We start from the raw sequence: 26,515 nt of genomic DNA, 5'->3' as shown, positions 1-26,515 counted from the left end.
TGAGCACAAATGTGTATGTTTAAATGTGTTTAGTTCATACTTCAGTTGACTTTTGCAGGTGGTAATGGCAAGAGACAAGCTTCTTCAAGAGCCAAATGTTGCTTTAAATCATGAAAAATCCTAACCGTATATCTAAAAATGCATGGATACACAAATGAATATTTGTAACAGTGTTTTTAGAGGAAATACAAATTGAATTTAAATAAGTTAAATGGCAACAATACACTTAACACGTCCTGTAAAAATGTGCTCCATAAAAAAATATTGCCATGCAAACCCAGTTTTATAGCACCTTTCTGAACATATTATGATCAGACTTGATGTACTAATCTCTAATTACCCTTTTAAAGGAGAACAAAAGTTTAACTAAAGAAGTAGACCAGAAATGTTGTACATTAGGGTTCGGCCTTCTGCGCCAGCCCAAGGCAACCACAGCTCTTTAGTAGGGAAGATCTGTATCTCCAAAGATGCACCTGTAGCTCCCCATCTTATTTTCTGCTGGTTCACTGCACATGCTCTGGCTGCTGTCACTTACTGAGCTAAGGGGTAGACTCACAATATACAATATGCATATAAAATCAATGTCACAATATAAGGCTGATTAGTACTTAATACAGATAATTACTACATGGCAGCAAAGAAATCAGTGCAACTAGCATTATTATTTAATAATCAGCCTTGTAGCATCAGCTTATATTATAGCCCATCTCATTTTCTGCTGGATAATTTGTGACAAACCCTAAACTTAGCTTTTCAACAGCTGCTCAGAGCCCACTGAGCATGTGAGCGTTGCAGACACTTTCCAAGATGGTGATCATTGCTGCTATTGAAAAGCTGAAACTTTAGGCTGGTGCAATAAGTGCAGTATATAAAATATGGCATTTTTAGCTATATTAATTCTTAGTGTTTAGTTCTATTTTAAGAAAGAAGACTTGACTTACACCATTAACAAGTAATTATAGCATTTATCAAGAACTGCAGATTTAAGGTTGTGTGAATGTACATTTTTATATGGAAATGTAGATGATATGATTATTTATTTATAAGCTGTGGGCATGCTATAAGGGATTGGAGATGTACAGATAATGTATCATATTTGTGATATTTACAGATCTTTATTGTCACCTTTGTAGAAAAAAAACACCCACAACCTTCCTCACTCATAACTAGTTTTAGGGAAAAAATACACGAGTATAAAGAGATAAATGCAAAATACCATTTTTTTTTTTAATATAAGATGACCCTGTTTAAGAACTTACCCCAACATCTTGATCAAAACAAACCTCTGGTCCTTTTCTGTACCTTGGGGTCTGAGCCAGGAGGCATGGATCTGGACCATTGGCTACAAATTGTTGTTAAGAGAAGTGTCTCTGTCTTTTGTCTATACCTCTGGAAATAATTGTAATAATTATGCAAACTGTAAATGTATTATAGTGATAAGCATCTCTGCTAAGAAATAAAATCAGATTTGGCAAAAGTATTTTTTTTATATTTTGGTCCTAAAATGTTCAAATATAATTCACAGAAAAAAGTATGCTTAACACAGGGACCATTTTAGAGTCTATTCCTCATGCACAGTTTATCTTTCATGTTAAGGCTAAGTTCATTACTTAATTAAGCTTGACATAAGCTACAAGATAAAGTTGGTATGGTTCAGGGGCCTCTTAAAGGGGCAATATACCTACTTGTTCAATATCAGTTCATTTAATAAACTCATATTGAACAAGTAGGTTTTAAGTTTTGCCTATTATTTTATTCATTAAATATTTGTTTTGTATTTTGTTATTTATTGAGAAAAACAGGAAGATTGAAGCTACTCCATTTTTATTCCTTGACAGGTAAAACTCCCATCCCTTCAGCCTCTCTTATGACTGTTTTAGTAACAGAAGCCCATTATGCAGTGTGATTATCTGTGCTCTGTTTATCTAATTGTCAACCTCGCAAGAAACAAACATGGAGCAGCTTCAATCTCTATTTTGCTCTGTTTAGTTCAAGAAATAAAAAATATAAATACTTTTTGCTCATTCTTCTTATCACAAAATATGTTCAGCACAATCCCTATTAATTGCATTCTTTTTGAAAAAGGTGGTTTATTGTCCCTTTAAGTTACACATTTGGAATACCATATGGATTGATAGATTCTCATATTCAGATGCCCATTTACTGACTGATATTACTGTGGATCACTGCAGACCAATTATCCAACCACCACATAATTCTGGCTTATACTAATTTTGCAACGTGCTGTTCTTCTCCCCTGGACAATATTTGGTTGTTGACATACTTTAATGTTTATATTTTTATATCTGTTCTAGTTATATCTTACCTGGTACCAGCACATACAATCTGCATTCATACTTTAATGTTTATATTTTTTTATCTGTTCTAGTTATATCTTACCTGGTACCAGCACATACAATCTGCATTCATCTAAAAACAATCTTTTTTTTCCTGCCTATAATACCCTTTTACAGTTGACATTAATTGCTTGTGAATGTTTTCTTACGCAAACAATCCTACTGAAAAAAGTGCATTCTTAAGAAGACAAAGGATACAACGCTGCTCTGCTTGAATTAGAGGCTGGTTATCACAAGCATCACACGTGAGCGTGCTGTCGATAATTATAAATACTAAATTGGTGTTCAATATCTTTTCAACACTGTAGATCCTAAAAAAAACCACACACAAGATAAATAAATTAAACAGATTTGTATGCTTAGAAAAAACATCTTTGTCAGGGAGGTATTATATAACTAATTAGCCATAATCACACTTTGTACAGAAACAACAGCTGTAAAAGAAAACAGCTTAAGTAAAAAATAGAATAAGTAGAATAATCTTATACAGAGGCAATGTTGAGATTAGACCTAATTTCGTGCATATGATTGTTCTCCAAAACAATTACAAGTATGGGACCTGTTATCCAGAATGTTCAGAACCTAGGGTTTTCCGGATAATGGATCTTCCCATAATTTAGATCTTCATAATTTAAGTCAACAATAAGATCACACAAAAATTAAATACAAGCACAACTTACTTGCAAACCATGGATCTGCATTAATATATTAGATAGATATGTAATATTCATTCAATATGAACCTATTTCTGTAAAAACATGGGATTGTAACATAGCACTTAGCTATGATATTGGTAACAATCAGTGCTAGTTTTATGTAAGTTCTTAAAATCTATAATGCCCCAAAAACCAGAGATTTAAAAGAAGACACAAAGTTTCAGTACTTGTTCAAAAACAAATATGTCTATGGAGATAGCAACTGCTTACCAGGGCTGGAACTAGGGGTAGGCAGAAGAGGCAGCTCCCTAGGGTGCAACAATTGGGGGGCACTAGGCAGGTACCTCTTCTGCGTACTCCTAGAATGGACCTAGCACTAGGCTTAAGTGTTGGCCCAGCTACTGTGCATGATGGGGATGGGGGACAAGCTGCCCGGTTGGGCTGCCTAGGGCGTCTGGTCGGCCTGGTCCACCCCTACTGCTTAAATCTCACTGTAAATAAGTGCACAAACCTTAAACCAGGTGATTTAATTCCATATGCCAGCATTACCCTAAATAGCTGTTCCACCTTCATCCTGAAACAGAAAATATTTGTAATTCTGCTAATAGCTTTGTACCTTGAACAATTAAGACAATCCAGGTAGCCACTAAAGGAGTGGTTGTCATTTTCAAAAAAGTACTGTGTTTGCTCTGTGATACAGCTGTGTTTGGATTGATCAGAGGAAAAATCATCATCATCAAATTCAGCTGAAAAACAAAATTAAATGAGAATAAGTAAAAGCTTATTAAACTGTTCAGAAGACCAACACCTTATTCAACCACACATCAGTGCCCTCTAGTCACTAGCTAGAGACAAGTAATATTACAAATTGTTACCAAAACATATTTTACATTACAAACATATTTAGGGTCTTGCAAGAACTGTATTATACATGTTAGCATGGTTAATCTGTCCAGTATGAATTTATTTGAGACTGTTGTTTTTATTTAAAAAAAAAACATAATATGCATTCATTGGTATAATGAATTAGGTGTTTAAGATATACTTCACACATTCTACATTGAGAGCTGCATCTAAATCAATAGTAGTACTGTATTTTAACCATAATAGTACTGTCAATATGTGCCCAGACCTAGTAACCATTTGCTTTCATTATTTTAAATGCACTAAAACAGTTATTGCTGGGTGGGGGGCTTTATACATACCAGCTTCCAAGAACCGTGGGAAACTAAGGCTCCAAAACAACTGTTGCATAATAGACCTACCAAAGATTAAAGTGAAGTTTAGTTTTGGTCATGTTGCTATAAACCTAAATAAAACAATATTATAAAAAATATGTAGCCTCAGTAAACACCATGGCTTTTTATGTCCCACGTTTTCATGAATGATTTACTACTCTATCATGTGATCTCAATAGTGATTGGCGAATTTATTTGGCAGGCATGGGCTTGCAGTGAATTTTCTCGTTTTGTTGCTCGTAAATGTTGTCATGAAACTAAGGTGAAAGTTCACCGGTGGAAAAATTTCAGCGAAAAATAAATCGTTATGTATCAAAATTGTCGCGCACATAAAAATGGTCACACTTCGATATTATTCGGACGCCCATTGACTTTAATGCATTTGGACAAAATAGCCGCACTTATAAAAATTGTCGGTCGAGTCAAAATTGTTGCTCCTCAAAATTATTTTGACGGCCATTGACTAATGCGCTTCGCACACTATTTGCTGTTTCACTATCAGTAATTGTCCAAAGGGTGTATAACCACTTCCTGTCACACTTCAATAAAGTGCTGGAAAGGAGTGGCCTCTTCCTCTTTGGCTGCTAGTGTCCTTACTGGTTGTGCTCATTGAGCCTGGGTACACCAAGGCCCAGTAAAGCCACTGCCCTAAAGGGACCAGTACCTTTAGCAACTAAGTCGGGAACCAGGAAATACCATGAACGAGGATAGCAAGCACAGGTTATACTCTTTAATAGACTCTCTAGGAGAGTAAGATAGACAGATTATATAGATAGAGCAGTTGTGTGCTCCATCAAGGATAATAGCAGGGAGTAGCTTCCCACAAGGCTTTCTTGTATGCCTTTAGTGAAGGGACCACAGTGGATAGGGTGTTAGGCTAGAATTCTTCTCCTTAACCACTCCACTGGATGGGATCTGGACCACTTAAAGGTGCATTGCCTGAGGGAATTGATGTACTCTTGACTATTTGACTTGAGGGAGTGACGTCTGTGATCGCTGTTTCATCCTCCTCTATCTACCCTCCTCTGTGACTTGTTACACCTGCATTGCCTCATACGTGAGTAAACCTGTAGTCAATATTGTTGCTCTTGTAAATAAATTCATCTGTTATTTCATCAAAGAACCTCCTGGTGTCCAATTCCTCTATTTTTGCTTACAATAGCCTGTGTGGTGTAGTTCTACTACCCCTTAAAGGAAGCTTCCACTTGGCATTACACAAAATTCTTGAAACCAACAGCTACATCCTTTGCGTGATAAATAAACTGATTTTGGCACTGTTAATTATGCACAATACCATCTTACACACACACAAAAATAGATCTTCCAGTGAATATTGTGATGATTAAAATCCCTGATGTTTCATAACATCATTTGACCCTCCACATTTCCAGCTATGTCAATGGGTAAGCATTTTTGCCCCTGCAAAATGAAGAATCATAATAAACTGAATCAACAAAAAAATGAAAAACTTACCAGGCAGCAGCAGAAGCCCACCAACCAAGGTTTAATATATCTGCTATGGTGGGCTGTAAAAGAAACATTTATTATGTTATGGCTCAATACCAGTCATTAACCCTTATCCTAAAAAAAATAGTCATGTAGTATAGAATTTTTCCTTACCACAAACACAGAGCGAGTAGCAGCTGTTTTAACTGGATCATCCCCTTGATCACACACAGACTGGTAGTCATAAGATTTATTGAAGGCATACACAGAAATGTTAACAAGCTGTCTCATCAGGCTTGGGTCAATCTCTCCAAAGAATCTGCCAATCTAGGAAATAAATGAGGATAAAAGTGTGACAAAGCCGAAAAATAGACAATATAATATAAAACTTAAATGCTTTAACCGTTCCTTTCACATATTTAAGACTACAGAGGTTAAAGGTCTAAGTAAACTTTTAGTATGTTATAGAATACCCTATTCTTGAAAAAAAAAGTCTATAATTTTTATAGTTTTTAAATGATTTGCCTTCTTCTTTCTGTCTCTTTCCAGCTTTCAAATGGGGGTCACCAACTCATGCAGCAAAAAATAGCTATTGCTCTGGGAGGCTACAATTTTTTTTCTTATGCATTGTTACTTTTTATCACTTTTTATTGAGGTTCTCTCCTATTGATCTTCCAGTTTCTAATACAAAACACTGCATGGCTGCTTGAGAGCTGAAAAAAAGCCCACTCATAATCTACAAAACATAGTAAAATTGAGACCAATTGCAAATCATCTCAGAATATCATATTGTCTACATTATACTAAAAGTCAATTTATAGGTAAAGAAAAACTGCCTTGGAAAAAAGCAAACGCACATCTTCCATACCATCCTGCCTTTCCAAGGCTCCTGTCTTCAGTCTTTGACTTGCACATGCAGTAGTGTCATTTCTTTTTTAATTTTATGTCACTGCACACTTCCCAAGTCTAAGTCTATATTAAGGAGGCCTGGGAGAGCTTAATATTTTCCCTGAGTGGGTGCATATACAAATAAATAATATAAATTATATATGCCAATATCTATACTTACTGTAGCTTTTAGTATCACACATGATAAATGAAATACAAATTCTTACCTGTGTAATATGATCCTCTTGATTGGACATCAAAAGAAACCCACCATCATCCAGAATTACACAATCCAGATGCTATGAAATTGGAACAAATACATAATAAAGATGTCAAAAACATGATGGGGAGAAACTATATCATGTCATATAATTCAGAACATTATACAATAATGCAAATTGAGTTGGTCTACTTGCATTTAGTGCTTCTCTGTTGGATTCTTTATGGGGTTCTTTGCAGTGTGACATGTGAAAGATCCACTGCAAGAAGCCACATGTAGAAACACACAAGTAAAGAAGCCTTAGAACTCCTCTGAGGCTAATAATAAATGGGTTAGGTTGACATTGGCCTCTTACATGCATGTAACCAGAAACAGAAATGTTGTGTGGTCCTGTCTTTTGTAGAAAATTAGTTAATTAAATTTGTTAACTTAGTTACAAGAGGGGAAACAGCTTATCTCAAGCCAATTTACTCCCCAAATTAGCTTTGCATCATTTATGAAATCCTATTTAATAAAAGGTTTCTTAAATATTGTTGCTGACCCTAATAAATAAGCTTTGCATTCATTGGGCACTTTAGTTGTTCTCTGTACTTACCAGTATGTTATAAGAACAGTTAAATCAAATTGGGTTAAGGCATTATCTCCTTACAATTTGCACCAACATCCCTAAAATAGATAAAGCTCTAGTAGTTTACCATAAAAAAAGCACTGCTTGTGTATCAGAACATTATTCTTTAGTATTAACTTCTAGCACCACCATCAGCATCCACATTCCGTTGTCCATTTATATTTGTTGATGCTGGGGCTGCATTGTCTTTCTTTCTAAGCAGTGATCGATGTCCCCTGTGCAGTAACTTTGGGAGACAAGTGCCCTTAACTTGAGCTTTAGTCAAACTAGATGTTACCACACTGTCTGGGCACTGCCATTTGTTGGAGTCATCAGGCAGCTACATTCATCAAAGTGGCTGGATGTAATGTTCACAGTACCTACATCCAAAGGACTATGCATAGAAATAATTTTATTAAGCACACATTTTATATCATGAACACATGCATATGTACATATGTTTGTACAGGTATAGGATCCCTTATCCAGAAAGCTCTGAATTACAGGAAGGCCATCTCGCATAGCGTCAATTTAAGTCTAATTTTTAAAAATGATTTCCTTTTTTTCTATGTAATAATAAAACAGGACCTAATACTTAATCCTAAATTGTTGCATAAATCCATAATAGTGGCAAACAATTCTATTGGGTTTACTGAATGTTTTATTGATTTTTAGCAGACTAGGTATGCAGATTTCTATATAAGGCAACATGGTGAAATCTTACCTTACTATTCTTTTTACAGTCACAGATTTCCTCCTTACACTAAAGAATGGAAATGAATAATTATCATACACAAGGGAGAATAACATGAGGGAACTAACATGACAGGCATGCATTTAGGGTTACCCAGACATTAGGTGATACACTAAATGACAGGGGAAACGCATAGGAATGGTGGGCTCATTTAATAACCATACAGTAGGTGCAAAACTGCAATAACCAAAAGCAACTAATCAGTAAGTTGCAGTTTGTATACAAAAATCAAATATTTGATTGCCACAGGTTAGAATAATAAGAATATTTGCACCACTAAATGAGCAGTTTCCTTTCTAAGAAATAATGTATATAATATCTGTATGAATAAGGATTGTTTAGGTTCCATATGAATGTAGAAATACCACATTTATGATTTAGTTAGTAATGTACAGCCATTCTGTTGTATTGTTTTGTTTAAAAAAAATAATATTTTCTGGAAATATTATATTTGGCCATGCATGTATAAAGCAAATTAGAATGTATATTTTCTCTAATATAAATATTAGAGAAATATTAATACTTACCAGTATTCTATAATGATCCTTCATTTTTGCTTACTAAAATGTTTTGTTGGCATTTGCAACAAACCTTAACATTTTTGCACTTCTATCTTTTGCAAAGTATGAGTAAAACAACAAAAATATATGCTTCTCACCGGGTTTTTGGTAGTGTCCCTTGTAAAATTTTCCATCCAGCTGTTAACATCTATTTTTATTCCAACAACTGAAACACAAACGAGAAAATTTTTTTAAAGTGACCTACTGATTCCAGGAAAGTAAGACCGTATATTTTTTTGCAACCGTAAAGAGTTTGACATGGTGCTATTTTAACATTTAAAGGGCACGAAAATCAATAGAAACCAATTCCAAAAACCTTTTCCCAAAAACATACTTCTCTACTTTCAGATATGAAATTTTTTTTTTTTTTTTTTTTTTTTTAACTTTAATGGCTGAAATGTAATGTAAATTGTGCAATTGTCCTACATTGTGAATTGAATGGCTATTTAAAGTTACTTTCAATCATGAACATGACTGAAACTCAAGGTCCTGTGTAGACTGGTAATATTTGCTACATTAAATCTTTTCTCTTTCTCTTTGTGTACAAGTATTGGCTTTTTATCTTTTATAGCAGCTGCTCAACTCCAGATTGTGGATTAGACCGAGCACGGCCAATTTCTGTGTTTACTGTTTTGTGGAAGTTCTGTGAGAGCAAAATATAGTTTATTTTATATTCATTTTTGTTGCTAATAAGCACTCAGACATTTGAACACATTATGCAGTTGTTTCCTTTTGTTACAGAACATTTTCTATGCAGAAAAGACAAATTATGTGGGGAATATAGCTGGCGGCTTCCAGCTACTGTACCTTTCTATAGAAATGCCAGTATTACATATTTACATATATTATATGTATAGTACCACTGAAGTCACTTTTCCTAAATTAATGGGCATTTAGACATAAAGCATATCTGTAGGTAACAAAACTCCTCCTACAACTTACACACTAAAATAAATGTATAGATGTATTACAGAACTGTAATTAAATTTGCCCCCTTTTTTATCCACTGATTTATCTACCAATTTCAGCATTGGAGGTAGCACTTAGACACTTATTCAGACTGCAAGTCGATATACATTGCTAATACAACCAACTTAAGAACGGACAACCTTCAACTTACAATGCAGCCATGATGATGTCAGTCAATGTTCCCAGAATGGTGGTCATTCCAGAATGCAAAACAGGCTCAGTGGCAGTGGCTTCATGATTTAAACAAAAACATATCTTTCCACTTTTGTGAATCACATTAAGATCAAGAGTAGAATGCAAGATGTAGAATGAATCACTCAACAAGAACTGTAGCTTTGCAACTGCTTCTTGTCTAGTAAGGTATTCAGTGTATGCAAGAATGTGTTTGCTATATACTCTGTAACTATTGTTACTTACCAGCAGGCTTAAGCAATTTGCCATCAATGGTTATTTCAATAGCCTTGCTCACCATAATACCAGAATCAGCCCTGGAGCCTCTAGTTTCTATATTAAAAATAAATAAAAAATTGTCATATACCATGGGCCAGAGATTAACAAATTCAAATACTACAATGAAATCTATATAACTGTGATTAAAATCATAATGTAGTGTGCTACTACTATGCAGATTTCTATATAAGGCAACATGGCAAATCTTACCTTACTGTTCTTTTTACAGTCACAGATTACAATGAAATCTATATCACTGTTATTAAAATCATAATGTAATGTGCTACTACTACTAATAATAGTTATACTGCTACTTCACTTTAGAAATTAGGTTTTGCTTTCAAGATTCACGTGTCTCTGTATATACTACAGTAAGGCACAATTTATATAGATTTGATGTAAAAAAAAAAATATATCACACATTTTTGGTGTTTTAAATCATTCAAACAATGGAAAAAAAAACATAAACCTGGTAGTCAGTCTGGTGTTATACTTTTAGGTACTATTGTAGCGATTTGGTAACTTCCACTTACTGTTAAAATATGGTGCTGTAAAGACATAGTTGTTATTATCCAAACTACGTTTATAGAAGCTATCCTCATATGTTTCGGGGTCTTCAGGCCAGTCTTCTCCAGCACTAACAGAATAGTAACAATATCATTAGATTACAACAGCTAATGAGTATTTCCATCTACCCCCTAGACTTTAGGATGAGGAGAAGTATAAGAGCAAAACACTTGTCAGATTTGTTAACAGAGGGAGAATTTTAACTTTCGAGTTACTTTTCTTTCCACTAAACTGTAGCAGTAAACAGTAAGTTAAGCAAGAGATTGGGTAATGAGAACAGTATATGCTTCTAGAGAAAACATTGTCAGTATAGGTACATTAGAAAAAATGTGGTTTGGAAATATTATAGAAATCCATGTAAGATGTGTTTATTTCAGCATTTTTGTACATTTTGTAAAGTAGGAGTAGCTGCAGGGTATCATGAGTAGAAATGACTGGCAGCATTATAGTGATGTCCAGAATTCTGATCATTTTAAAAATATCTAAGTAGTTTGGAATCTATAAAATTGAACTTAGTGGTTAAAATGAGCTTGGTGAACCTTACAAGAAAGTATTAATCATTGTTTGTATATCAACTGCATTGAGGCATGACTTTGTTCAAAAAATATAGGATAGACAAAGCAAAGGGGATTTTGTAAACATATAACAAATTTATCAAAAAGGATGGAGGAAAACTGAAAGCAGACCTTTGCTGCAATAACATTTATTTAATGTGGCACAACTCAATAAATTTAATTGCAGCAAAGGTCTGCTTTCAGGTTTCCTCAATCATTTTTGATAAATTCAATATTTGACTTGTGAGTGTTACGACAAGCGCACATGGCGGAGCCAGCCTACTAACTGAGTCAAATTGGTACACTGGAAACCTTGGATTTTGCAAAAAATTGTGCTCAAATTCAATGGCAGGCTGGAATCACAGAAAGTGGCTGTGATGACGGATACAATAAAATTAGGGTGGTTCACCTTTTAGTATGTTATAGAAAGGCCAATTCTAAGCAACCTTTCAACATTATTTATTCTTTATAATTTTTACATGATTTGCCTATTTTGACTCTTTCCAGTTTTCATATGGGTGTCACTGACCCAATCTAAAAAACAAATGCTCTGTAAAGCTACAGATTTATTGTTACTTTTTATTACTCATCTTACTATTCAGGTCCTCTCCTATTCATATTCCAGTCTCTTATTCAAATCAGTGCATGGTTGCTAGGGTAATTTGGACTCTAGCATCCAAATTGCTAAAATTCCAAATGGGAGAGGTGCTGAATAAAAAAATAAATAACGAACCATAAATAATGAAAGCCAATTGCAAAATGTCTCAGAATACCCCTCTCTGCATTATGCTAAAAGTTAATTTAAAGGTGAATAACTCCTTTAGTATATGTAAAGATTTGGTTTTATACTGTAATTTAGGAAAAAAGATTATATACGTATAACAAAAGGTTACAATAGTTATAGAAGGATATGTTTAAGTATATGTTTTTTGTGTTTGCATTAGGATTGAGGTCTTGAAAGTAGTAATAGTGGGGCACCATCACATTACCTAGGTTGTTTTTATATACATTTTTTGTTTAATTCGTTTCTGTTTTTTAAGCAAATTAAAAAAAAATGACAAGCATGGAGTTCCAGCTGCAACAGAGACCTTTCACTAAAGGTCTGATTTATTTGCTTACTTGCAATTGTGGGATACAGTATATAGGTCAGACAAAAAAATGCCTAAAAGCCAGATTTGGCTTTTTTTGGCTTTTAACAAATAGTAGTTTTTTGGGATTTCCATAGGGGTGATTTTGACAGTTATTGGGATTAACAAAGTTAAAATATCCCCCACTCTGAATTACAATCTGTGAATCTGATCCATCAAAAAGACTATTGAATTTATAAATTACAAACTTTCTCCACTTGATAACCATAGGAACAAATGAACTTTGAGATCTTAATGTATGCTTCCCCTTAATTGTAGGAGAAGCGATCCTTTTTCTCAGTGTAATAGAATGTGTGGTCCTTTTTTCCACTAGTATGCATGCCCTGGTTTTGTCCTCTTTTGCTTCGGAGCTGTGCACATTTGCAACGTTGAGTTTTTTGACACTGTGTTCATATGTGAACTTTATGCTGCAGAGCTCCATAATGCTTGCACATGCACTTCTAGTCTTAAAGCTCTCTGCACAGAGTGAGATGTTTCTTTACAATATGTACTGCACACACATCACTTCTCTTGGTGGCCCTCCTAGGGTTTAAAGGAACAGTAACACCAAAAAATTAAAACTTCTTAAATTAATGAAAATATAATTACAGTTGTGTTGCACTGTTACAACTGGTATATTTGCATCAGAGACACTACTATAGTTTATATAAACAAGCTGTTGTGTAGCCACAAGTGCAGCCATACAGCACAGGATACACAGCAGATAACAGATAAACTCTGTAGTATACATTGAGATTCTTTAGAACGTATCTGTTATCTACTGTATATCCTGTGCTTGAATGACTGCCCACATGGCTACACAGTTGCTTGTTTATATAAACTATAGTTGTGTTTCTAATGCAAAAACATCGGTTTTACCAGTGAGGGTAACATTACTTTATATTGTGATTTCTTTAAAACATTTTCATTTTTTGGTGTTACTGTTCCTTTAAATACTTGCTCACATATTTTTAATATTATTCCCCTGATGAAGTACGAGACATTGATAATTACAGTGGCCCTGAGCTCCCCTTTGTTTCTGAATATTTATAGTCTAATTCAATACCACATACAAAACATTAAACAATTTTGTATGTTACATTAAGAACAGAAGCATGGCACTTACGAACTGGGGTACACTCTTGTTATCCCACCATCTGTGGCAACAAATCTTGCAAGAATACCTTTGCTGTAAACAAAGAAATTAAGGGAAAGATATTTAATTATCCCATTTATGTAATCTTTTCCAATCAGAATGAAAGCATTGCTAGTGAAAACAGAATAACTAGATAATGGTACTTCTTTTAACACTCCCCTTCTCTATCCTAGGACTTCTTGTATAACATTATATTTTTAATATTCTGTCTTTCATGTAACCTTACTACTTATTGACATATGAAGAATGTAAATATGAACATAACCACTATGGTTTTAAAGGAGAACTAAAGCTTAACTAAAGAAATAGGCTGGTAATGTTGTACATTATGTTTTTGGGTTTTGTACCAGCCCAAGGCCCCCACAGCCCTTTAGAAGTAAAGATCTGTGTCCCCAAAGATGCCCCGGTAGCTCCCCACCTTCTGTTCTGCTGATTCACTACACATGCTCAGTGCTGCTGTCATTTAAGCTTAGGGACTGACTTAAAATATAGAGTAAACATAAAATATAAATGTCACAATATATGGCTGATTAGTAGTTAATACAGATAATTCAGTGGCAGCACAAAAACCAGTGCAAATTGCATCAGAATTTAATACTCAGCCCTGTAGCATCAGCTTATATTACACATAAACTTCATTTTCTGCTTGAAAATATTTGACGACCCCTAAGCTTAGTTTCTCAACAGCTGCTCAGAGCCCACTGAGCATGTGAGTGTCACTGACACTTCCAAGATGGTGACCCTCTGTGACAAGTTTGAAGTCCTGGATTATTGCTGCTATTGACAAGCTGAAACTTTAGGCTGGTGCAATAAGTTCAGTATATACAATATGTCATGTTTAACCATATTTATTTTTAGGGTTTAGTTCTCCTTTAAGATGTGTTTTTACAAAGGCATAAAACAGTCTTTCAAGAATTCAAAATAGCTATCCATAAGTTCTCAATAAATAGCTCCACCTAATTATATACCATGAATCATAAAGAAGCACCTTGTATAACCCACTATTAAAACAAACCTCTCACACTCAGTACAAACTGGAAAAAATAGCTTTATACTAGTAAGGTCACATATGCCTGATCATGAAGTTCTAAAATAGGAAGGAGTAAAAAGGTGCTGAACAACTCAGATGAGATCACATTTAAAAGAAACACATGAAATGATCAAATAGTATTAAGTAGTGTATTCTCACTCATAGTTAGCCAAAGATACCAGAGTCGATTTTTGGTCAGTCTGCCCATGTGCAAATTACACTAGAGGAAAAAAGTCACCAAAGCTATTCTAGATTCCTCATGAAAAAGAGACGCAGGAGGAATATATATACAGTGGTGTGAAAAACTATTTGCCCCCTTCCTGATTTCTTATTCTTTTGCATGTTTGTCACACAAAATGTTTCTGATCATCAAACACATTTAACTATTAGTCAAAGATAACACAAGTAAACACAAAATGCAGTTTTTAAATGAGGGTTTTTATTATTTAGGGAGAAAAGAAATCCAAACCTGTGTGAAAAAGTAATTGCCCCCTGAACCTAATAACTGGTTGGGCCACCCTTAGCAGCAATAACTGCAATCAAGCGTTTGCGATAACTTGCAACGAGTCTTTTACAGCGCTCTGGAGGAATTTTGGCCCACTCATCTTTGCAGAATTGTTGTAATTCAGCTTTATTTGAGGGTTTTCTAGCATGAACCGCCTTTTTAAGGTCATGCCACAACATCTCAATAGGATTCAGGTCAGGACTTTGACTAGGCCACTCCAAAGTCTTCATTTTGTTTTTCTTCAGCCATTCAGAGGTGGATTTGCTGGTGTGTTTTGGGTCATTGTCCTGCTGCAGCACCCAAGATCGCTTCAGCTTGAGTTGACGAACAGATGGCCGGACATTCTCCTTCAGGATTTTTTGGTAGACAGTAGAATTCATGGTTCCATCTATCACAGCAAGTCTTCCAGGTCCTGAAGCAGCAAAACAACCCCAGACCATCACACTACCACCACCATATTTTACTGTTGGTATGATGTTCTTTTTCTGAAATGCTGTGTTACTTTTACGCCAGATGTAACGGGACGCGCACCTTCAAAAAAGTTCAACTTTTGTCTCGTCGGTCCACAAGGTATTTTCCCAAAAGTCTTGGCAATCATTGAGATGTTTTTTAGCAAAATTGAGACGAGCCTTAATGTTCTTTTTGCTTAAAAGTGGTTTGCGCCTTGGAAATCTGCCATGCAGGCCGTTTTTGCCCAGTCTCTTTCTTATGGTGGAGTCGTGAACACTGACCTTATTGAGGCAAGTGAGGCCTGCAGTTCTTTAGATGTTGTCCTGGGGTCTTTTGTGGCCTCTCGGATGAGTTGTCTCTGCGCTCTTGGGGTAATTTTGGTCGGCCGGCCACTCCTGGGAAGGTTCACCACTGTTCCATGTTTTTGCCATTTGTGGATAATGGCTCTCACTGTGGTTCGCTGGAGTCCCAAAGCTTTAGAAATGGCTTTATAACCTTTGAAATTGAACTCAGGTGTGATAAACCACAGTTAAGTTATTTTTTAACAAGGGGGCAATCACTTTTTCACACAGGCCCATGTAGATTTGGAGTTTTTTTTCTCCCTTAATAACGTAAACCTTCATTTAAAAACTGCATTTTGTGTTCAATTATGTTATCTTTGACTAATAGTTAACGGTTTTTGATGAGCAGAAACATTTAAGTGTGACAAACATGCAAAAGAATAAGAAATCAGGAAGGGGGCAAATAGTTTTTCACACCACTGTATATATATATATTTTGCAGAAATTACTGTCCTAGGTTCTGCTAGGTAAAAGCATAACGTTGCATTGAAAATTTAATTTAAATCTAGTATATTCAAAAACCAAAGGGTTTCAAATACTTACGGTGATTGTCCTTTCCAGTGAAGCTGAGCAAGTTCAAAGGTAAATCCTGCATCCATTAGAACCCTATTCACCATATCCGTATTACCTATAAAATAAAAGGATATTTTGGGAGTAATCTATTTTGAGGAAATATACAGCATAGATATACAAAATGTGTTGAACATTTGTGAAAGATGATGATCTTTGGGCTATTGATTACACTTGTAATCAAGGTAAAGTTACTGTACCATGTTAGCCAGTAAAAATGTTACAGGGCAACCCTTGAGAAATAAAAAATAACAAAGGTGGTTTTTACAAACCTTACACCTTTTATCAGAGAACACCACAGCTTCCTTGCAGCTGTGAAAAAGGAACTAAAATGATCTGAACGCTTGCTATGATTATATGATAAAGGTATCACCTTTATATCACTTTTTTATTTTTTATTTCAAAATGGTTGCCCTGTAACACTTGTAATCAAGAAATTGTTTTATAAGTCAAGCACGTACTATAACAAGAGTGATTTATTTAACTAAAATCTAACCAATAGTAAAAGTGCTGTGTTTAGCAGTAGCAGCATTTGATGTATCACCTTGTCTGTGATCAGATTAAGGAAGCTTCGTGGAGCAGAACCAAAGTATAAATTGTTCTACCACAGACAATACACAGCATTTTTCAAAAAGTAATGATTTGAAAGCAGTAGACTAGCCTGAAAATATTGCAACTCTCACTTGTTTGTTAAGAATTAGTTTATTACGTAGTAAGTAAAAAGGCTCTGTCTCTTTTCCCTTATTTCTCTTACATTCCTAAATCTATTAAATATATACAATCATTTAGAATGAACTTTTTTACTATTTGCAGTCCATGCCAGCAGCACACAACCATGGATAAACTGGCTACACCAGTCTTGCACTGTATATTGAAACTGATTTGTATGCGATCTAATGCTTTTACTTAGCCGGTAATTACTGAAGAATGCAAGTTTTGATGTTGAGCAGATCATTGTATAACATGTGCAAAATCAAATCATTTTTAAGTCCAGTAATTTTAAAGTAGCAGATCACTTGGAAATCAGTTGCAATACCTAAACATTTCCGTGTGCCTGCTTATCATCAACATAAATAATTAACTGTTATTCTGAAAGCTAAGCATTAAAGAGACGGTATGATAAATGTTAAAGTGACTTCCCAATATTACTGTTAGTATCATAACTTATAACAATGTGGCACCCTGTAGCCACATTGTTTCCTGGCTTTTAGATTGCCAGGAAGAGCAGTGTTAAAACAATGTGTTTTACTAGTAAAGATCTAAGAGCTTATCTACAGTTGATGTATTTCCTTACAAGTTTTTTGGAATCTTGAGAAACGGTACTGCCCTGCCTTTTTTACTTCCTGTATAAACAAGAAAACTTACGTGCATTGGGATGTTGCAACACATGCTTGTTATCGTTATCCTGTTGAAATTAATATGGCACACGTGCCTTAAATTATTCAGCATTCCCATGCTAATTGTAAAGTATTTGTAACACCTGGCTAATGGACATCAACCTTCCTAGGTGCTGTCCAATATTGGGAACATGTTAATGGTCCTATTAACAGCTAAAAGTAAACTGTTATAGACAGGATGCTGGGAAAATACTTGCACTGTTTGGTGGGGATAAAAGATATTAAACTGCTTTGGTGGGGAGAAAGCAATTTTTAATGAGACGCAAATGACTGTTCTGGGTCACCTGACAAGACTGTCAACTCACTATTATAGCACTGCCTGTATCCTGCTTTTACTATGCCATGGCTTTTTTTTTTACCCTTAAAGGGGACCTGTCCCCCAGACACAAAAAGCTGTATAATAAAAGTCCTTTTCAAATTAAACATGAAATCCAATTTCTATTTTTATTAAAGCATTCATAGCTGTTGTAAGCTCATTTAAAAATCTCAGCTGTCAAAATCAAATATTTTCTGCCCCTCCTCTGTCTTAGGCAAATATAGGAAGGCCGGTTAAATTCACTGTTTTGTAACAACCTTGCAACATTTGCCAGAATTATGTCTGATACCAGAGGCAAATAAATGTGTGCAGATTAAAAAAATTGCAACTTGCTCCTGTGAGGGAAGGGTTGCATGAGAGCATAAGGACATACACTTGCTTGCACTTCCGTTGTGTGTAATTCAATTGGCATGAAAGGGGAACCCTGTACATACCTCTTATACTGAGCAGGTACTTTTACCTGGGGGTTACTTTTCCCAGCACATAGGGTTGCAACCTTTTCTGGAAAAAAATACCGGCCTTCCTATATATTTATCTTTGCCTATTAATAACATTGGGATCAACAATAATTTTTACCGACCAAGGCGGTGAAATACTGGCCAGGTGGCAACCCTACCAGCACACTGCAACTTGGGGCAAAGTGGCAGTATTGCACAAGGTTCTAGTAAAAATACTGTAAGTGCAAGTAGGGGCAAGATTTTGCACTCATTTTATGCCTAGATATAGAAAATGTGCTCCACAGTCTACCTTCCTTGTTGGCATGGGCAGTAAAAAGCTAGAATGGAAATTAACAGTAACAGTCTAACTAAAGTGGTGTTCCAAAATGTAGGTATAGTAATCATTGCACTTCTACTACTAGAAAGCACATGTCATTTTCATATTTTGTACTTACATGATGGGCTATTTGGTGTTTTCCGATCTATGAATGAATTAAAATTTAAGAGGAACTCTGTGTTATTGGTGGACATTTTTAGGTCAGTACAGTATTCCCTATTAGAAATAAAAGAGCAGAATAAATGAAATTGACAGGAATATATGTCAAGTAAAAGTATGTACAGAGCACTGAACAAACATTATTAAATGGAGCAGTTTTAATATCTGCTTGGCCTTCTGTTACAAGTCAATGTAAATCACACTGTGCAGACACAGATATTTGCAGTTGAAACTGTAGAGGGTTTGGGTATTCAATAGTATGGAAGTTGCTTTCATGTATGACATTTCCACAATCCACAACAAAAAGCACAATAGCTGTGCTATATACCAGATCTGTTCTCTTTAATTGCACAGCCACTAGATTTTAATATACCTGCTGCCATGTGTGCAATGTTTTATCCACATATTTAATGTATGCAATATTTTTTTACAAATTAAGGGGCATATTTATCAAGGGTCGAATTTCGAAATGAAAAAAACTTTGAAATTCGAATACAAAAAGACCAACCAAAATTAAGTTGAGTTTTTTTTTGGTCAAATAGGTCTGTTTTCGATCGAATAGGTACGTATTCGGGCGAATTCGAACCGTAGAAATCAAAGGAATACAGCATTAGATTCAAAGTTTTTCCCCCCAAAAACTTTGATTTTTCATAGTCCACCAATTGACTCCATATAGGTTCTAGGAGGTCCTCCATAGGCTAAAACAGTAATTCGGCAGGTTTTAGATGGTTAATGGTAGAATTTTTAAAGAGACAGTACATTTTTTTCAAATTCTAATAGAATTTGGACTATTCCCTAGTCAAAGTACACAAAAAATAGCTTGAAGTTCAATTTTTTTTCATTTATTTTCATTTGAAAATTCATCTCGACCTTTGATAAATCTGCTCCTAAGTGTACATGTATTACTAATGTATTACTAAGCTCTAGTGATTTAGGAAATAAAGTTAAACTATGTTCATGCCCATTGTACATTAAACAAATTTGTTTTTTTCCCCAAACAGTAACAGAAAACACACAGCATGGAAATATAAGCATGTGTTAACAAATCTGCATCTAGCAGCCTTAAATGAATCCGGTCATCGGAAAACATGTTTTTTTTTCAAAACGCATCAGTTAATAGTGATACTCCAGCAGAATTCTGCACTGAAATCCATTTCTCAAAAGAGCAAACTGATTTTTTTATATTCAATTTTGAAATCTGACATGGAGCTAGACATTGTCAATTTCCCAGCTGCCCCATGTCATGTGACTTGTGCCTGCACTTTAGGAGAGAAATGCTTTCTGGCAGGCTGCTGTTTTTCCTTCTCAATGTAACTGAATGTGTCTCAGTGGGACAAGGGTTTTTACTATTGAGTGCTGGTCTTAGATCTACCAGGCAGCTGTTATCTTGTGTTAGGGAGCTGCTATCTGGTTACCTTCCCATTGTTCTTTTGTTTGGCTGCTGGGGGGAAAAAGGGAGGGGGGTGATATCACTCCAACTTGCAGTACAGCAGTAAAGAGTGATTGAAGTTTATCAGAGCACAGGTCACATGACTTGGGGCAGCTGGGAAATTGACATTGAAATCTAGCCCCATGCCAGATTTCAAAATTGAATATAAAAAAATCTGTTTGCTTTTTTGAAAAATGGATTTCAGTGCAGAATTCTGCTGGAGCAGCACTATTAACTGATTAATTTTGAATTTTTTTTTTTCCCATGACAGTATCCCTTTAATGTCAGGCAAGTTGAATGGGGCAAAGAAAGTCGCTCTGGTAGCTGTTTGGGTTTACAAGTTAAGAGTTCTGATTGCCTTCTCTCCATCAAACTTCTCTTAATATTATATTGCTTACTAGTGACAATAACTTTGTCATAAAACATCTAATTTATACAAATACTGATTAAAAAATTGAATATGTGCATTGTTTTTATACATACTGTAACTATGTTTCCGATTCACACCCAAATCTGCTGCCTTAAATCCATGTGTTTTTTCTTCTCACTAGACTTATATCTTACTTACTGGACAAACACCAGAAGCTAAGCAGTTATATTATGTAAAAGTATCTAGGTGGATTTTAATATAGGCGGCTAAAGGAGACAATATAGAATAGAGAGTTGTGGGAAACTGATCAACCTTGGTGCTAAGAGAGTGTATCCAGTTTCTTCAAAGTGCTCAGGCTTCAAAGTTTCAGAATCTGAAAAAGTAAACAGAAAATGGTAAAAATAAATTGATGTAAACCAACAGGACAAAATTAAAAAAATGGAATTAAATTTAAATTAGCATTATTGAAGGAAACAAACATTAGGGATGTAGCGAACTGTTCGCCCGCGAACTAGTTCGCGCGAACTTCGACCGTTCGCGTCCGCCGAATGTTCGCGAACGTTTGGGAACGTTCGCATTTTGAGTTCGCGTTCGATCGTTCGACCATTCGAATTCCTTCGACCGCTAAAAATCGAACGATTTCCATTCGTTCGAACGATTGTAAGCATTCGATCGAATGAAAAGCATTCGATCGAATGGCTTCGATCGTTCGATTCGAATGAAAATCCTTCGATCGAATGATTAAAATCCTTCGATCGTTCGAATCGAACGATTTTAGCGGGTGTTCGAAGTTCGCGAACTGTTCGCGAACGTTCGCATTTTTTGCCGGTGTTCGCGAACGGCGTTCGCGAACACCAAATCGGCAGTTCGCTACATCCCTAACAAACATACACACAAATCCTAGAAGCCTTTCCCTATTCAAGGAACATTTACATCTTCAAGGGTATTTGTCAGAGATACACCAAAATTTTATGCTACAATGGTTCTTAAATCACGCTCAAGGTTCTAATGCAATGTTAATTATATGCACATTGTATACTCATGTCTCTCTAAAGCTTATGCATAGTGAACTGCAGTATAAAAAGGACCACTGGAAAAAACAGTATTTCTGGGCAAGCACCGTGCTTTTAATTTATTTTTGTTTATATGTTTTTTCCTTTCTGTATACAAACATATTTAGTGTTGCTGAAAAATAGAATTCTACCCTTAAAGGAACAGTTCAGTATAAAAATAAAACTGGGTAAAAAGACTGTACAAAATAAAAAATGTTTCCAATATTTTTAATATAGTTGTAAAAAAAATTCATCTTTAAAGGTTGGAGTGAATGGATTTCTAACATAATACCAAGAACCCAACTTCCTGGGTTACATCTTTCTAACTCTTAGTTAATTAGTGACCTGAAGGGGGCAACATGGGATAGAACTGTTCAATGAGTTTGCTTTTGATCCTTTGCATGCAGGTCACTAACTGAACAGTTATGTCTCATATAGCCCCTTCTAGTCACTGACTATTGACTAGTAATGGAGTTTATTTTTCATTATTACCACAGATGTTCTAATACTTAGAACAAAGAAAGCCTTTCATTTAATGGGAGTGATTAACATTTATGACCCATTTACTAACAATAGAATTACTATTTTTTCACGAATTTTGAAAAAAAAATTGGTTTTCCTATATTTCTAAAAAGCTCTAAAAATGCAAAATTTACTAAGTGAAAAAAACACAAAAACCATTAATACCAAACTTTGCCAAATAAAAGTTGTTGAGATGCTATACAAGTTAATGGGAGCTGCGCTGATCTTATTGAACCACTTTAAATCAAATCGGATTCTTAAAGATTTCCAGATTTTTTTTCACTCGGAATTGTCTGAGAAAAAAACAGCATTTTTTTTGTTTGCACTTTTTATATTTGGACTTTTTTTTTTTTAAATAAATTCTATGACAATCATGGTTTTCAAGTTTTTGAGTTAGTTGTGGTTTCCAAAACCTCTAAAATCACTAAAATCCAACCTTTAATAAATAAGCTTGTTGGTGTACATTTGATCAGCCTTCTAAGCAAAATGTGCAGTACTGAGATATATCACATAAATTGCAGGGAAAGGGTACTGGAAACCTGTTACTCTTCTTCTACTGTATAACATATAGCATGTGAGGGATTTATATCTGGGAAGCAAAAAGCATGCATGGGCCGCCAAGTGACTAATCCAAGAGCCCTCAGATTGCATCATGTACCTTAAAAATCGAAGAACTGAATTACAAATACTGGTCCTTTAATTATGTTCTAAAGATTTTTTGCCTAAATAATAAGCAACAAAGTTGTACTTATTGGTTTGGTCAATATAACTTGCCCAAACAGATTCAATTAGCAACAGTTTGGCTGACAAAACTAATAATTGATAGACACACACACACAAAAAATGCTGTACTACTGACTGACTGGACATGTCCCCTCCAACTCCTGCAGCTGAACATAAACATTAAATAAACCCAATTGGATAGTTTTGCCAATAATATAGTTATACAGCTTAATTAACATCAAGTATAAGGTACAGTTTATCCTTTTTTACACTTAAAATGTACTTTATAAGAGATGTAATTCAGGGCTTTCTGGATAACAGGTTTCCAGATAAGGGATCACATACCTATTATGTACATTTTGTAGGTTAAGATAACTATTATGATAACTAGTATTGAAAACTTGTTATCCAGAGAGTTTTAAAATATGTTAATGCTATTTTTCATTGTATTCTTAATATCTTAATTTATGGTTGATTTACTTCTTCTCTGCCATTCAGGTTGATGATCATGTTGAACAATCCAGTTTTTTTGTTTGTTTGAAACAGCCTAAAGATACGGGGCTCTATAGGAAGGGCCCACTATCTGAAATCTCTGTCATGTTGAATAACAGATCACCTACCTGAAATTACAAATCACTTTACACAATTTTATTAGGATAATAATACTTTCCTGAAATTCAAGTTTAATATTGAACCAGTACCGTGCAATGATAAAAGCAAATTACTTTTTTGACCCTCTTCAAAATAATAAAACATTGAACATATATAGTGATGGGTGAATCTCTCCCGTTTTGCTTTGCCGAAAAATTTGCGAATTTCCCGCAAAATTCGTGAAACGGCGAAAAATTTGTGAAAAATCGTGAACTCGGAAAGTTCGCAATTCGAACATTTTCATGAAAAAATCAAGCAATTCGAACATTCGAGCAAATCAAACCCTTTCAGAAAAAATCTAGCAATTTGAAAGTTTTTACAAACAAATCATGAAAATCGGAAATTGACGCTGGCGAAATGCAGGAGTTCACCGTGAATTTGTGCCAGGCGAATTTATTCGCCCATCACTAAACAAATAGTAAAGAATTAAAAACTGAATAACATTTAAAATGCAATAATTAACATGTTATGTTTTTAATACTATTATTCAGTTGAAAAAAATGAGGATACATGATAAACACACACAAAATCCCCCCTTTATACACAAAGAGTGTGATACATTACAATAGCTGACAATTAAACTAGTTACATTGAGAAGTGACAAGTCTAACGCAATGGCTGGATACACTTCAGGACAGAAAATGTATATTTTAACCATGTATAAAGTATTGAGATGTTTTATAATTAAAAAAGTTAATCAAAGTTAGGTGTCAGCTGTGGTTAAAGCATCCATATTTCAATACAGCCAAATTCCATGGATAAGTGTAATGCATTGATAGTGGAGCTCCAGAAAAAAAAGTAACTGGGAGCTGCAAAATGCTGCAGTGGTTACAAATCAGTGCAGTTCTAAGCTCTTTAAACTCATCATACATGCATTGCATTAACTATCAAGTGGCATTCATGTTTTACTATTATTGCTTACTGTACAAATTGGAATTCTTCCTTATAAGTAAAACATTTCATTAATTGTATTTACATTTGTCTTAAACACAGTTAAGCTTATGAATGACTTATGGACCAAATATATTGTTCTACATTTGTGCCTCCATTTTTGCAGTGTAACTGATTTTTCTTAGGTTAAAATTCTTAAATGTACCAATGTAATCATTTTATACAGAATTGGGTAGATAACATGTCAGTGTAAATAGAAAGGTAAAATCATTTAAAAAAAATAATAAATAAATAAAGAAGCAGCATAAAAATGCAAATGTATTCCTATTTCTTCAATACTAATGAGTTTATAGCTCATGTCTGGACAGGGAACCTAAAACAAAATGCTAATAAAAATATCACAGACATAAAGGGGTTCATAGAATTACACAAGGAATGGAAATCCCGGATACAGATTGTAGAAAAAAGAAGGAAAGTAAGGGAGAAGGAGATACTTGCCCTGTATTTTGAACCTTTTGGCTGAAAATCCACCAGATAGAGAAAGCAGGGAAACATGAAAAAACAAGGTAAAGCATAAAAGGGTCACAGACAATATTTTATTCAATGAGCTGTTTGAATAAAGATATTGTTTCTAGCTCAAAGGTTTGTTTGTGTAAAAGCTGTAGTTTGGAGAGAGAGATACACAAACACCCATCACAACTGGAATGTATACAGAAATGTACTCAATATATTCCTCATACTGGAAGTATTTCTAGGGATTACGGTCAATCGCCTCATTTCATTAATTTCAGCAGAAAGATTAGAATCAAATTATTTTCATGTACTGTACTGTAGATCTAGGACAACTGAAATGTGGATTAAATTTATTAAGTTCAGACACAAGTGGACCTGGAGCATGGCAACATTTTTTTACACCGCTATATGGGTAATTAATGTGTATGGAGACACAAACTTGTGTGTTATAAGACTAAAGTTACTATACCATCAAAGCTGAATTTTGCTTTATTTTACTTAGAGAAGAGTAAAGGCCCCCATAGACGCAAATTTTTCTTTGATGAACGACCGATTAAAGTGCAATCCAACCAATCCATCAAATTATCGTGAGGTTAGTGGAAATTGAACGGTCGTGCATCTAATGATTTTTCGTCTGACATCGGCCAGAAAATTCATCAGCCAGGTTAGAAAATTTTCATTGGTCACAGGGAAATCTATTCATTGTCCAATTGTTTGCAGGGCCAAGCAGGCAGCTACCCTCAGTTGTCCTAGCTTCAACTAGACAACATTGCTTAAAAATGGTCTTTTTAGTTGATGGACAAATCGTACATTTAAAAGATCGTTTCAAGACAAGCTTGGTCTTTTAAAAATCCTAACATCTATGTCAAGCTCAAGACATATATTTAAATATTCTATAAGACAAGCTTATAGAGTTCTGTTTGCTTAAATTGTAACAGTTTTTTTTTTCTTTTAAATTACCTTTCTTTCGATTTCTATTGTGGCTCCCTGTTACCCCTGCCCCCTTAATATATGCACCAGGTATTTCATATTGTGCAGCATTATATATGCCTTCAGCGGGGTACAGAAATACATTTGGTTCGACTTTGGTGGTAAAATATCATAAATTTCAGCGTGCATTCACACAATCAAGAAGACAACACTGTCAATGTTATTTACAAGGGCAATTTCTTAATGATTGTGGTTAATTTTGTTGAGAAACGTGCAAAGACATGGCAAAAGAAATATCACATTCTCAGCTTTCTTCCAGGTCTCAATTGTTTGTCGCAATTTA

General features: G+C 34.9%; 1 protein-coding gene across 8 annotated transcripts in view; it reads right to left on the bottom strand.

Annotated features, from left to right (window-relative positions):
• The window catches only part of cacna2d1.S (calcium channel, voltage-dependent, alpha 2/delta subunit 1 S homeolog), a 293,345-nt gene that overhangs the window by 4,983 nt on the left and 261,847 nt on the right, over positions 1-26,515 (bottom strand). For 4 of the 8 annotated variants that reach the window (XM_041588478.1, XM_041588481.1, XM_041588479.1 and 1 more), the window contains 16 exons: positions 25,228-25,248; positions 21,203-21,263; positions 19,051-19,148; positions 16,419-16,503; positions 13,520-13,582; positions 10,679-10,782; positions 10,113-10,199; positions 8,825-8,892; positions 8,137-8,175; positions 6,813-6,884; positions 5,872-6,024; positions 5,725-5,777; positions 4,219-4,274; positions 3,630-3,759; positions 2,556-2,668; positions 1,260-1,342 (listed from right to left, as the gene is read on the bottom strand). In XM_041588478.1, the coding sequence (XP_041444412.1) occupies positions 1,260-1,342; positions 2,556-2,668; positions 3,630-3,759; positions 4,219-4,274; positions 5,725-5,777; positions 5,872-6,024; positions 6,813-6,884; positions 8,137-8,175; positions 8,825-8,892; positions 10,113-10,199; positions 10,679-10,782; positions 13,520-13,582; positions 16,419-16,503; positions 19,051-19,148; positions 21,203-21,263; positions 25,228-25,248 (1,286 nt within the window). The remainder of the gene's footprint in view (positions 1-1,259; positions 1,343-2,555; positions 2,669-3,629; positions 3,760-4,218; positions 4,275-5,724; positions 5,778-5,871; positions 6,025-6,812; positions 6,885-8,136; positions 8,176-8,824; positions 8,893-10,112; positions 10,200-10,678; positions 10,783-13,519; positions 13,583-16,418; positions 16,504-19,050; positions 19,149-21,202; positions 21,264-25,227; positions 25,249-26,515) is intronic. The other 4 variants (XM_041588482.1, XM_018255751.2, XM_041588480.1 and 1 more) reach the window with 2 other exon arrangements.

The sequence above is a fragment of the Xenopus laevis genome, chromosome 3S, assembly GCF_017654675.1.
Source record: "Xenopus laevis strain J_2021 chromosome 3S, Xenopus_laevis_v10.1, whole genome shotgun sequence".
Classification (NCBI taxonomy): Eukaryota; Metazoa; Chordata; class Amphibia; order Anura; family Pipidae; genus Xenopus; species Xenopus laevis.
Note: the sequence above shows the minus strand (reverse complement) of the source record. Positions and strands in the feature narration are given on the sequence as shown.